Genomic DNA, 14,126 nt, shown 5'->3' on the forward strand with positions numbered 1-14,126 from the left:
ATACTTGTCTACGTTTAGTCGAAAGCCATGCGTGCCTCATAAAATCCGGACGGTGGCCTTCATCGTCAACACAAATGATCCAACAAATTATCTCGCATAAATCCACAACTTCGCGTCGTAACAAAGTTGCTGGACTGAACAATTATCACGTCATCGTAGAATCGCATAATGCAACGTATCATGTGACGTCATTCCAAGACATGGTCACTTGGCCAGAGGTGCGCTGGTTACGGAGGCAATGCGAAGCCAGATGAGGTAAAAAAAAATTACGGCATATCCACGAAGTAAAAGATGATGAAGGTGCTTGCTCCAGAGGCTCACGCTCGTATTCACAAACGCTCCTCGACTCGACCCTTCACTCGAAACGCTCCTTGAGTGGCGTTTTCCCATTCACAAACCGCCCTTCACCCGAAACGCTTCCTTCACTTGAGAAAATCTCGAGCGTTTCCTCGAGATTGTCAAGGAAGCGATGGAGCTTCCTTGAATCATCCTTTGACTGAAGTTTCTGCGCCAACATCGCGTCCATGGCGGAGCCCGTCTCGCTTTGACAGCGTTTATCAATCAATTTGGCAGCCACCACCGCGTTCTTTCAACAGGGACTGTGCACGTTCACTACGGAGCTGTCTTGTAACGGTTCGGCAACGGCTACTGTGGCGCCGGGACAGGCGGGCGTGGTGTCAAGCGGAGCGCTCACCAGGACCGTGATGTGTTGTGTTTCGTGCATGAGCCAGTTGATTATCTGCCTTCGGGCGTGCGTATACTCGTGGTGCGAGTGCTTCAATTTTTACTGCGGATGCCGGTGCTTTCAAGTGTTTCGATGAAGCTTGCACACCATACCGATTCAAGCGTGGCACGAAAGCTTAACAAACAAGCTGAGAGGAAACGTAATAGCAAACTTTCGATGCACTACATTCACCATACTCCTGAGGGGTTTGACCAGATATATCCGCTATGTCTCCAATACTCTTGAGCATTTTTTTACCGCTTTGTTGCACTGCTCTTCCTTAAATCAGCAGAGTAAAATACTCTGCTTCTTGGCGACACTTTCTCCAACGTTCAGTGAACCACCACGGTCGTTTTTAAGACAAAACGGCGCCAAAAGTCAGAAGCGTCTACAAATTATCATTTCCAAAAAAATTAAGCATCTCCTATAAATTATGTACTGCCGAGGCTTTAGAATGAAGCACAGAAAACACGATCATTTTCAAAAGGTATTCCTGGCAATCATATTCTACAAATAAAAGCCGACATAAGTGCAAAGGTGATTCCTGCTTTAACGAATGTACTTCTGAGCTTGCAGATAAAGGATACGGGACAAAATGTTTAAGACGGGGCCGCAGTGTGAACTTGGAGACGGAAGCTACAGCGATTTAAAGGTTACGTCTATTCGAATCTGTCATATTAGGGCATCCACAAATGCAGGGCGAAAAGGAGATGGAAAAAATAACTGCTTACTCAGGCATCCTTGGAAGATTAAAATGTTAAAATTGAAACACAAAATCACAAACACACATTGTTAACCGACTATATATTGCAGCGATGTCGAGGCCGACAGGTTAAAAAACAAGCGTATTTATTAGGGCGAACTTGTGCCCACGATTCTAAAGACTATGGTCGTCAAGTCCGAGTAGCCGAGTGGCACAGATCCAACTATCTTCCTCTTCCTCGTTGTTGGAGCGCACGAACGCGTGGCGCATGCCAGCCGGGTCTTGCTTGTGCTCTTGCCACAATGATTGCGGCGGGCTACTTGAACGTGGCCAACCTGTCGCGGCATTATCCCCCTTCACAGACGCATCGTCCCGATGCTTAAGACAGTGAAAAGATACATGCGCACTCTCACTCGTTTTTCGACGATCTGTCATGATAGGGTTTCATGCGGACTACGTGTACCACTTCCGTGGGATTGCGGCGTCTTGAACTCACGTGTCCAGCGGTTCTGACTTCATAAGTGACGTTGCTGATACGGTTGAGTACTTCATAAGGGCCGAAGTATCGGCAAAGAAGCTTTTCAGAGAGTCCGCGGCGGCGCACTGGTATCCATATCCACACTTTGTCACCGGGATGATAAAGTGCGTCACTGCGTCGCTTGTTGTACCGACTAGAATCGACGTGCTGTTGGTGGCCTATTCGGTATCTTGCCATTTACCGTGCTTCTTCGGCCCTTTGCAAGAGGTCATCTAAGTCAGGTGGATAGCTGCTTTCGTCCTGTAGTGGTAACATGGCATCCAGCGGGGTGGTCACTCTTCGGCCGAACACTAGTTCGAAAGGAGCATTGTGGGTTGTTTCTTGAACGGCTGTATTATATGCGAATGTTACGTAGGGTAATATTTCATCCCACTGTTTTTGTTCAACATCGACATACATTGATAGCATGTCGGTCAGAGTTCGGTTGAGGCGTTCGGTTAAGCCATTTGACTGAGGGTGATACGCCGTTGTTCTTCTGTGATCGGTATTTGTCATGCGCATCAGGCATTGCATTAGGTCTGCAGTAAATGGGGTGCCGCGATCCATAATAACGACGATGGGCGCACCATGTCTGAGCACTATGTTGTTCACAAAGAACTTGGCGACTTCGGCAGCTGTCGCACTGTACAGAGAGTCAGTCTCAGCATAACGGGTCAGATAGTCTGTGGCTACGACTATCCATTTCTTGCCTGCACACGATGTCGGGAAAGGTCCTAGGAAGTCCATGCCGACTTGTTGGAATGGGGCATCTGGAGGGTCTATTGGCTGGAGAAGGCCGACTGGTTTTACGGGTGGAGTTTTCCGCCGCTGACATTGACGACAAGTTTTCACGTAGCGCTGCACTGATGCGAGCAACTTAGGCCAAAAGTATTTCAGGCGAATCCTGGCGAATGTTCGGCTCACACCCATGTGTCCAGATGTTGGCTCGTCGTGGCATGCGTGCAGAATTTCCTCCTGCATAGCGGTAGGCACGACTAGTAAAAACGTTTCACCATTAGGTTCGAAGTTCCTCCTGTAAAGGACACTTCCTCGAAGGCAGAACGCGGAGAGCCCTCTGTAGAATATGCGAGGGACTTGAACGTCGAGGCCCTGCAGGTGTTGTATAAGCGCCAGCAAATCCGGGTCATCTCGTTGTAGTTGAGCTATTTCGGATGCGTCGACAGCGCCTAGAAACGGGAAGTCTTCCTCTTCAGGTACACTTTGATCGACGGGAGAGCGTGACAGGCAGTCGGCATCACTGTGCTACCTTCCAGATTTGTACACGACCGTAATGTCATACTCCTGCAGCCTGAGGCTCCATCTTGCTAGTCGACCTGACGGGTCCTTGAGATTTGCCAGCCAGCATAGAGCATGGTGGTCACTGACAGCTCTGAACGGTCTACCATAAAGGTAGGGTCGAAACTTGTTTATTGCCCAGATGACTGCGAGGCACTCTTTTTCAGTTGCAGAGTAGTTAGCCTCAGCTTTTGATAGTTTGCGGCTGGCATAGGCTAACACTTTCTCTTGACCATTTTGCCACTGGACAAGGATGGCGCCGAGGCCGACATTGCTGGCATCGGTATGAACTTCAGTGTCGGCTGTCTCATCAAAATGGGCAAGTATTGGTGAACACTGTAGTCGTTTTCTTAATTCGTCAAAAGCTTTCTGTTGTTCGCTTTCCCATGTGAAGGGCACGTCGTCTTTCGTCAGTTTCGTAAGAGAATCCACAATATTCGAGAAATTTTCAACAAATCGCCTATAGTAGGTACAAAAACCCAAAAATCGACGCACTGACTTTTTGTCTCTGGGTGTAGAAAACCTCTGAACAGCGGCTATCTTTTCGGGATCAGGACGAACACCATCGAAACTAATGACATGTCCAAGGAATCGCAGCTCTTTGAAGCCGAAGTGGCAGTTTTCGGGTTCGATTGCCAATTTTGCTGACCGGATGGCTTCCAATACTGTGCGTAGTCACTCTAGATGTTTGTCAAACGTTGCAGAGAATACCACCACGTCATCCAAATACACTAGGCATGACTGCCATTTCAATCCGGCAAGGACAGTGTCCATCATTCGCTGGAACGTTGCTGGTGCGAAACAGAGGCCGAATGGAAGCGCTTTAAATTCGTAGAGGCCATCTGGTGTTACGAATTTTTTCACGGTCCCGCTTGTCTACCTCTATTTGCCAATATCCGCTTTTCAGATCTAAGGAGGAGAAAAACTATGCGGATCGCAACCGATCTAGTGTATCGTCGATACGTGGCAAGGGGTAGACATCTCGTTTAGTTACACTGTTCAGTTTTCTGTAGACGACACAGAATCTAAGTGTGTTGTCTTTCTTCTTAAGGAGCACTACGGGGGACGCCCATGGACTATTCGAAGGATGGATGACATCATCCGAAAGCATCTCCTCCCCTTGCTTCTTGATAATTTCCCGTTCTTTCTGTGACACTTGATATGGATGCTGGCATATAGGCCTCGTGTCGTCTTGCGTTATAATTCTGTGTTTCGTGATTGACGTGCGCTGGACCTTCGAGGCACTTGAAAAGCAATCAGAGAATTCTTTTACCAAGGCGTAAATCTGTTTCTTTTGACTGTCCGGAAGGCTCTGATTGACGGTCACGGATGTGTCGATGTTGCAGGTCACTGGTCGAGTGGTTGATGTCGTTAAGCTGCGTAGTTCAGTCACCATACAGAAGTCGTGTAAATAGGCAATAGCCGTGCCTTGAGCGATGTGTTGAAGTTCATTGGAGAAATTTGTGAGGAGGACATCTGCACGGCCTTTCGTCAAATGAACAAGACCCCTAGCTACGCAGACACCTTTGTTCAAAAACAGCCCTACATTTCTATCCGCTATGCCTTCGCGGTTGTACAATGCATCATTTTCTACGAGCACCATTATACTGCAGCGTGGCGGCACAGTTGCATCATCATGAACAACGCGTAGAGCGGTTAGGCGTCGTTCCTTAGATTCCTCCACAGGTATAGCTCGTTCAGTCGAAAACGACACGCTGGATCTACGCAGGTTAATTACGGCGCCATTAGCTCGCAAAAAATCCATTCCTATAATGAGTTCCCTTGAACATTCTGGTAGCACAATGAAATCGGCCACGTAAATAAAGGCCCGTATTTCAAGTCTTGCAGTTTATCTGCCAAGGGGCGTAATAATGTGACCGCCTGCCGTGCATATCTGCGATCCACTGCATTGTGTCACAACTTTGTTTAGCTTTTTCACCATCTTGTGACTTATCACTGAATAATCAGCACCAGTGTCGACTAAGGCATTCAACTCCCATCCTTCCATTCTCAACCGCCAATCTGAAGTAACGTTTTTGTTGCTGCACCCATCTACCGGAAATACACCGTCATCACCCTCAAACCATATTAGAGGATCTTCGTAACCTACGTTATCAGCGGCCTCACCTCCACAGGTCGCTTGCTTCAGTTTTCCGGGAGTGGACTTGGAGAGCAATGACCAGGCTGCCTTGAAGGTCTACGTGGGCTGGAGGAGCGGTAGCGCATAGGCGATGGTGACCGTGACCGGTGTTGGCGTAGAGTTGGCGAGTTCTGGCGCGTAGACAAGTACTCCTCAATCTCCGCCGGTCGTTCGCCGTTTCGGGGGCACGGTGCATACGACGGGAAGCCTCTTAATCCAGCCTGTCGGTAAGGACCGAATATGTACAGATAACCCGCTTCCCCACAATGAAAACACAGAGGCCTGCGCTCGTGATCACGCCAGACGTTACTTTTCCTGGGCCTACGCTCCACATAGTGATGTGTGCTACGTGCTCCTGGGGGCAGACAGGTAGCTGTTGGTTCCCGTGAACGAGGTGCGCTGCGTGCCGCAGGTGGGAGAGGAGTCGTCGCCATCGCAACTGCTGCATTGCTGTGTACCGTGGGTTGTCTGACAACCTCAGAGTATGTTCGGATAGGTCGAACCGGCTGCAGCTCACGCTCTGGCTCTCGTATCACCTGCCTCAGTTCGTCACGAACAACGTCCGTAACGGATAGTGCAGTTGGAGTCTGGGGCATTTGCAGTCCGCTCAGTTCTTCTCTAACAACTGATCTAATGCGCTCTCGCAGGGCTTCAACGTCGTTTCGCACGCCTCCGGAGAATACCTGTGGAGATGCGCAGTTAAGATTCCGGTTGTACTGCCGAGCCCGCTGTTCCAGTGTTTTTTCGATGGCTGTCGCTTCCGAGTAAAACTCAGCAGCTGTGCTTGGAGCGTTGCGGACGAGAACGGCGAACAGCTCTTGCTTCACTCCGCGCATCAAATGGCGCACCTTCTTATCCTCAGCCATGTTGTAATCCGCTCGCTTGAGCAGACCGACCGTGTCCTCAATGTACATAGTAGCACTCTCGTTCGTGAGCTGGTTCTTCGATTGAAGAGCAGCCTCCGCCTTTTCTTTCCGGTCTATGTTCGCGAACGTAGCCACCGCTTGTGGACGAAATACCTCCCAGGTAGACAACGAGGTTTCATGGTTCTCAAACCATGTCTTTGCGAAGTCTTCCAGGACGAAGTATACGCGACGCAGCTTCTCTCTTTCGTCCCATCCAATCAAGCTCGCCACTCTCTCGAACAGGTCTAACCAATCTTCAACATCCTCGTAGGAGTAGCCGTGGAATACTGGCGGCTGGTGCGGTTGGCTAATGAACACTTGTGCCGGTGTTACCTGGGTCGTCATATTGGTGGCATCCATCGTTTGAATTCCCCTTGGTGTGAAGTGAAGAGGACCGAACTCAGGTGAGTCACCTCGAAGACGGCGGCTTGCCCTCTGGTGTACAGGAGTCACTTCCACGGGGTTGATACACTGGTCGTCGGGGCTACGCTGTCTTGAGCTCGCGGGGCTTCGATTCATAACCCAGCAACTCCACCAGAATTGTAGCGATGCTGAGGCCGACAGGTTAAAAAACAAGCGTATTTATTAGGGCGAACTTGTGCCCACGATTCTACAGACTATGGTCATCAAGTCCGAGTAGCCGAGTGGCACAGATCCAACTATCTTCCTCTTCCTCGTTGTTGGAGCGCACGAACGCGTGGCGCATGCCAGCCGGGTCTTGTTTGTGCTCTTGCCACGATGATTGCGGTGGGCTACTTGAACGTGGCCAACCTGTCGCGGCAATATACTGCTAATTGAAGAAAAAAAAACAACTTTAAATGATGTTTTCGCCAGTAGTTGAAGAAAGGCACACGATCGCTTCTCTTAATTTGCATAGCAGTCTAATTCAAACGCTCAGCTACGTGTGTACCGTGCCTACTTTTTAACGCTACCTTGCGTCTCTCATAATCAAATGGTGGTTATGGGATGTTAAATCCCACATAACAATCAAATCAACGCTACTCTGGTGTAACCTTGAATTGAAGTTGCGAGCATTGTGTTTCAAAATTTCTATTACATGCAGAGGAACAACTACGAAAGTGCCACGTTGAAATTCGCAGTAAATAAGAAAAATGAACATAGCACAGTCCCCTGAAATCAGGAACTGTTCACGTACTCCCGCAGCGAAAACAAATTCACGTACAAGTAATCTTTGTCGGAGGTGAATTCTAAAAGCACACCAATATATTGTGATATAAAGTAGAAATTACTCACTCCACCGCGTTACACGTTTGGTGGCTACACTAATGAGCAGAAGGCTCCCAGCAAAGCGAAAGTAAACAAAGCAACAAACCATATGTTCTGCTTTTTGTCATCACTCACGTAGTTCGTTAGTCACCCCGGCGAAACAGGGTCTCAAACACCCACTCAAACACTACTGTAAATATAAACTGCAATCAATAGACACACACTAGAAACTAAGCACCTAGAAACGTTCAGCAGCAGACGAAACGCCATCAGCTGCTGCCTGGGCGCAACTGTTCCCAGACAAGAAGCGGGGGTTACGCTAACTCTACCGGCTCAATGCTTAGGGAAACAATGGTACCACTCTAAATGCATGTATTTTGCTGTAATGTCAATTTATAAAAAAAGAATGAACAAGAAAAGCGTTCATTTATTATACAAAGATAGGCATTTCTTAACCACGATTGTGAATACTCTCGTTTTTAGGCGCTTTTCTCCGCCCATGCAGTTCACTCAAGTGGAGGGAGCATTTTTGAGGCCTCCCTTGGCGAAGGGAGTGTGGAGGAGCGTTCATGAAATGCAGCGGCTCCTTGAGTGGAGGAGCACGCTCCGCCTTGACTTCGTCAAGTCTAGGGGAGCCCTTGAGTGAAGGAGCGTTTGTGAATACGGGCCTTAATTTGATAAACAGTGAATTATCCGGACTTCAAGGAAGGGAGGCGCTGCGAGCGCGCGACGAAGCAAGACGTGCGGCGCATCGGCTCCGTCGATTTTCGACTGGAGTCACTGCTCCATCATCTGCATTTTGCCAAGCGCGACGTCCATCGGCGCAGCGAACTATGTGGACCCCGTTGGAATTAAGACGCCGGTACCTGGTGGCCTGGAATGCCGACGGCGTCGCACCAGCCATCCGAGGTAGGGTGGCAGCCACCGCGTCTCACCTCCGGGTTACAATCCCGAAGGCAAGACCTGGACTTCAGTTCTATCCTCTGAAGATGACAACTCCACTGTTCCGAGTTTTCGGAATCAATCGCTTAATGAAGTGGTAGCGTGTTGCGCTCCCGTTCAAGCAAATACAACGCCATCTCGGCCTCCGGAACACCGGCCGGCCAGACGCAGCCTCCAGAATTGCGCGCTGCAGGAGGCAAAGGCAAGGCTATTACGAACTGGAGGTCTCGCCCAATCCCCAAAACTAGGCCCAGACGACTTCGTGGTCGTGCTCAAGCCACGCGAACATGTGTCACTGCACCAAGCCTTCCCGAAAAACTGCTACGAAGCTGCCTTTACGGCCTACCTCAGACCCGAGTTGGCGACATTGTCACGGTTTTGCCGTCTCGTGAACAAAACCTCTCCTTGATACACACCTCAAACTCGGCAGCGGCGGATTTGCTTCTCGGGGTATTTTAGGTGAACACTGAGCGTGGGGTGATCTCGCTCCATGAATACCTCTGACAAGACGGCCGCGGTGTGTGCCATGGCGCCATCGTCGTCAGCAACTCAGACGCCACTGAATCGCTTCGAGAGCAGGTGCCATGGAGAGCAGGCACCATCGTCGAGGTCAGGAAATTCAGATGCTCTAACAAGGCTCGGGTTCACTTCACCGGGAATGTGAAACCGTGTTTTGTGCAATATGAGAACATGCTTATTTTGCTGCGAAAATACTACCGGACTATTCCAGCCTGTGGCTTGTTTGGGTTCGTCGGTCATCGAGCGTATGCATGTCCCAACACGCCCCCCAACACTCTCGGACTCTGCGGTCAAGAAACTCCGCTTGTGGAGGAGGTGCGGGCCACTCCCGAGTGTGTTCTGTGGTGCTCAGTATGTACAAATTCGCGAGAGTGCGCGGTGAAATTCCGTACCTAAAAGGTGATCGCCAAGGGTGGGACGAAAATTAAATTGGCAGCGCTTAAGAAGAGCCGCCATCTGGCCCTCTCCGGTAAGCCACCGAGCCGGGACAACGACAACGCTGCGAAGCCGGCACCATCTGCTGGCAACGCCGGCAAGTGGCCGCTGACGCAGCCACCACCAAAGGCGATAACAGAAAACTGTCGAGGACGCCACAACATGACGAGACCTGGACCTGGGCCAATGTTGCAAAACACAGAACGCAGGTGAGCGGTACGGGCAAGGCCTCCCCTCCTTACCCCCTTGTGGCACGCACTGCCGAGCAAACCAAGATAGCAGCTCTCGAGGGCGAAATTTAGATGTTGCTACAAAAGTAGCGCTCCAAGAATCCAAATCGAAAGAGCTAGCCAGTTCCTCCTCACCCGCAACTGAGGCCATCGAGAGTGTCCACGGCCCTGGCGGCAGCACTGAGCGCGGAAGCTGCACTTGAGGCTCGTCGAGAGGCCTACATGGACGCCCGTCCTAATGCCTTGGCATGACCTCTGCTATTGCCAAAATGACCGAAACAATCCCCACAATCATCGCCAAGCACAGTCATCGCATAGCGTACGATGATCAGGTGGTCTGAATAAAGACGTGTCTGGCTGCTGTCCCAAAACCCCGCGTCGTGCCATAGAAAATGATGTAGATGAAGATGACAGCTGCACGCTTACAGGAATTGAGGACGCCACTCTCGCCGCAAGTGCTGGCTCCGCAGCTGCGTCCCTACTACTGCTTTTTAACTTGAATAGCCATGGTGGGCAACCCTCAAGCTAGACGCTTTTGGTGTTACGTTTCAGCCAACCCCCAATCAAGTTACTCGATGAAATAGCGGGGGATTCTGTTCCCACACCAAGCAGGCTCACTTCCGGCTTTTCTTGTCGAAGCTTGCTTTACTTCCCGCTGTGGTTGCCCTCCAGGAGCCACGGAACGGTGCTAGCCTTCCAGATTATTCCACGTTCCAGCACTACCCCTGTTCCTGTATATTCGTGCACAAAAATTATACAGCCAACCAAGTGGATTTGGAACTTGATACTTAATATTTCTATGCGATGGTCACCCTCCTTCCGCTAAAAAAACGAGATGCACCATTACACATACTCAACATCTACTGTTCTCTAAAACTTAAAAGTTTCTTTCGCAACACTTTTCAGCCGTGCCATGAAGGCTGTGGGCAGGGATCCCCTTGTGATCGTGGGCATTTTCAACGCTCACAGCACACTCTGGGGGTATGTGCGTGATGAAAAGCCTTGGTGCAAACTAGCAGAACTTGCGTCCACGCTGGGCCTCACTCTTCACACTGACCCTGCATATCCAAGGCGAGTGGGTAACTCCGTGACTTAAAAACGTGTCCGGGCCTTACCTTCACTAAAAGAAATGGAAGATCCCACGTACTGTGGGAATCACTGTTATGCGGAGCACGATCGTGGAAGCTTTAGATGTCACTTCAAAATCAGCACAACAATAGGAGGTGGAGGTAAATGATGCCGTACGTGACTTTCATGTCATGGTTATCACGTTTAGACGTGTCATTTACCTTCGTCATCCATTCACGTCAACTGATAAGGAATTTGGTATATGTGCATTTCGTATATCTGCGCTTGAACAGAGAGCAAAGCGCAACCAAACGACCTAGAAGCCTGGATTTGTGTTCGCACATATAGTTGAGCAAAAGTGCCTTCGCGTTAATTAAAATGATTTGATCCATTTTTTTTTCAATCGTTTATCTGTCTCTGTCTCTCTTTTTTCTTTTTTCGTCGACGGAATCAGCTGTGCAGGGCCGCATCCAGTCTGTATGAGTAACCACGCACAATTCTAAAAAGAAGTTTTTGACAGGCTTGTGCATAGCAATTCACGTCTTGGAGCTTCCAAGACCAAACTATTTATTCTCATTTTGTTGACTCGGCGTACCATTTATGCAATAAGGAGTCTAGCGTTAACGTAAAACATATCGCACTCGTCATTTTAAAGTGCGGCAAACTAGCGCCCACAGCGGCGCTTCAGGAGAAAGGTGCCACAGCGCCGCCTAGTGGTTTCCGTGCGAACGGCCTCCCCGGGACGACCGCCCTCATCCCACTACCCCGATCTAGTTCTTTATACCTGCGCCCCACTCTCCCGTCCGCTCACGCCTCACTTGGCGACCCTGGACCAGGCTCGGCGAGTTGCTATAGCCAGTGGAGTTCTGGGCGAAGGGCCCTACTCACTTTAGTTACCTACAGTACAAAGAAACGTTTATTCTCTCTCTCTCACGCACCACCGTAGTGGTCTAGTGGCTAAGGTACTCGGCTCATGACCCGCATGTCACGGGATCAAATCCCGGCGGCGGTGGCTGCATTTCCGATGGAGGCGGAAATGCTGTAGGCCCGTGTGCTGAGATTTGGGCATACCTTAAAGAGCCCCAGGTGGTCCGAATTTCCGGAGCTCTCCACCACGGTGTCTCTCATAATCATACAGTGGTTTTGGGACGTTAAACACCGCATACCAATCAATCAATCAATCTCTCTCCCTCATTCTTCAGCGTTCGCTAGCTGAGTGCCTCATAAGAACATCCGGAAATGTGTGCTTGAGCGCTGCTGTGAAACGCTAACGCCAGCTGACAACATTGTCTGTTTCTTTTGTTCACTTACTTGTATTTTTAACCAAGCATTCTAGAAACTAGAGCTGGAAACGCATAACGCCATTCTCGTGAAAAAAAAACGCCACGCGCGGTGAACGACGCAAATGGCTTCACGGTGTAAGAAAAATAGAATACATTATTATTCTATTGCTGGGTTCTCACGTGCGAAACACCGTTATGGACACTATGCAATGCATTCACATTTCCTCACAATTCGCCTCGGGAAGGTGGGAGAATTTTTTTATCTTATGGTAGCCGTGAGTGTGAACCAAGAAGATTTAAAAAGCAATTGTTTTAAACCTGCTTGGTGTGAACATATGTAAATAATTAAAACCGGAGCTTGAAAACGCACCACATAGGAACACGAGGACGTCGCCAAACAATGAGAAAGAATACATTCTATTTCTTTCTTTCTTTTTTTGTGTTTTAGGCGCACTTCTGAGCGAACATTTACTGGCATGCCCAACTCATTACCTTAACCTTTCCTGAAATTTGCCAATAATTTTCTCATTTACACAAACCGCCAAGCTACTCTGAAAAGAACCATTGCAGCATGAATGTTTTTGTACACTTCACTGACTTGTTTGCGGCAGCGCTTCTAACCAATAACGAAGCATAAAGTTCGGGACCCAAAAGCTTCGCTTTTAGGAGGCGAATGCGATAGCGATCTTCTGTTTCTAGTGGGTACTTAAGGCACTTAATGCATGAAAGCTTTTCGAATTTGTTATGCACCCGCTACGTGGCATTAAAGAAGCAGGCGCAGCATCATTGGTTGGTTGGTTCCTCAACACTTGTGCGCAACCCACTCAGGGGTATAAGCCTTAAATCGGACGGTGCCTTGCTTATTAAACTTATTCACTTCTTGAAAGAAAGACTAGAATTCATTAGGTAATATAGATTTTAAATTAAACTTGTAAGAATAAAGAAATAGAAGAATGACCTATTAAACAAAAAAAACATCTGTAACAGCGTTGAAGAGGCTGCTGTGGCTAAAACCAAATGTTATTGCGCCAAATGAAAGAATCGCCGGGTGTGACAAGTTTAAGTCCAACTTTCGTAGGGGTTCTTCTAGTAGTCTTCCCCTTTGACTTTTAAATCTTGGGCATGTCAAAAAGAATTGCTCCAGAGATTTACTCTCAGCACAGTAAAAGCATAAAAGAGATTGTGCCTGACCTGACCTGTGAAGGTGAAATTTCCCAGCGGAGCGTCCGACTGCTTAACTTCATTCGCGACGAGGCGGACCGGCCTGGCGAGGCCGCCGTCGAAGAAGGCGGGATGGCCATCGGCAAAATCGGCGAGTATCGTCTTAGCACGGACGCGTCTTGGAATGAGTACGTCGAGTGGTTGGAATTGTTTTGCTTCGCGAATAAGATAACAATGGATGAGCAGAAAATAGACGTTTTAAGTTGTTGCGGCGAAGCAGAGTACAGGCTCTTCGTAACCCTGGTGAAGCCGGTAAGACCAACCACGACAAGCTACGACGAAATCAAGACGGCTGTTCGCAAGCACCTGCACCCGCCGCCATCCGAGCTGCACGCAAGGTTTAGGTTCTACAGAAGAAACCAGGCTGCTGATAAATCAGTGTCAGACAACGTTACCGCTCTGCGGAAGCTAACCGAAGACTGCGGGTTCGGTGACAAGCAGTTACCGTTAAACATCTTGATGCGGGATCGTTTCGTGTGCGGCATCGAAAATGAAGCAGTGACGGAAAGACTTCTTGCCGAGCAGAACCTCACGTTCCAGGTCGCGTACGGCATGGACGTGACAGCTGAAGCTACAGCGCAACAGCGGCCAGATATACACAACCAGGGACGAGACGAGACAAAATAGAGCCAGGGCCTAATTCAAGCCAATCGCATGAAACAAGAAACCAGGGCAGAAGGTTCCAGTTGTTAGCGCTGAAAAAGTAAGCACGCTCCACATTTATGCCGTTTCAGAAAGGCGGAATGTTTCAAGTGCAGAAAAACTGGACATGCAGCAAAAGCCTTTGGTTCAAAATACGAAGTTAGAAAGTTTGAAAGAAAGACTTTCGAGGAGCCGAAGAAAAAAGATGGGAAAAGCAAGGGCGCTTACGAAATCACTGAATTATTTTCTGTTCAAGTGGTTGAGCAAAAAGAAA

At 49.0% G+C, this 14,126-nt stretch overlaps 1 protein-coding gene across 1 annotated transcript; it reads left to right on the top strand.

Moving 5' to 3' along the window:
* Positions 1–13,282: 13,282 nt before the first annotated feature.
* LOC142767015 (uncharacterized) lies at positions 13,283–13,837 on the top strand. Its single transcript, XM_075868231.1, has one exon. It carries the CDS (start codon positions 13,283–13,285, stop codon positions 13,835–13,837), a length of 555 nt encoding a protein of 184 aa, XP_075724346.1.
* The last annotated feature ends 289 nt before the right edge of the window (positions 13,838–14,126 follow it).

This window comes from Rhipicephalus microplus, chromosome 7 (genome assembly GCF_043290135.1).
Source record: "Rhipicephalus microplus isolate Deutch F79 chromosome 7, USDA_Rmic, whole genome shotgun sequence".
NCBI lineage: Eukaryota > Metazoa > Arthropoda > Arachnida > Ixodida > Ixodidae > Rhipicephalus > Rhipicephalus microplus.

Excerpts from the sequence above, each read along its gene's own strand:
- LOC142767015 (XM_075868231.1), top strand. The coding sequence starts at position 13,283 with ATGGCCATCGGCAAAATCGGCGAGTATCGTCTTAGCACGGACGCGTCT.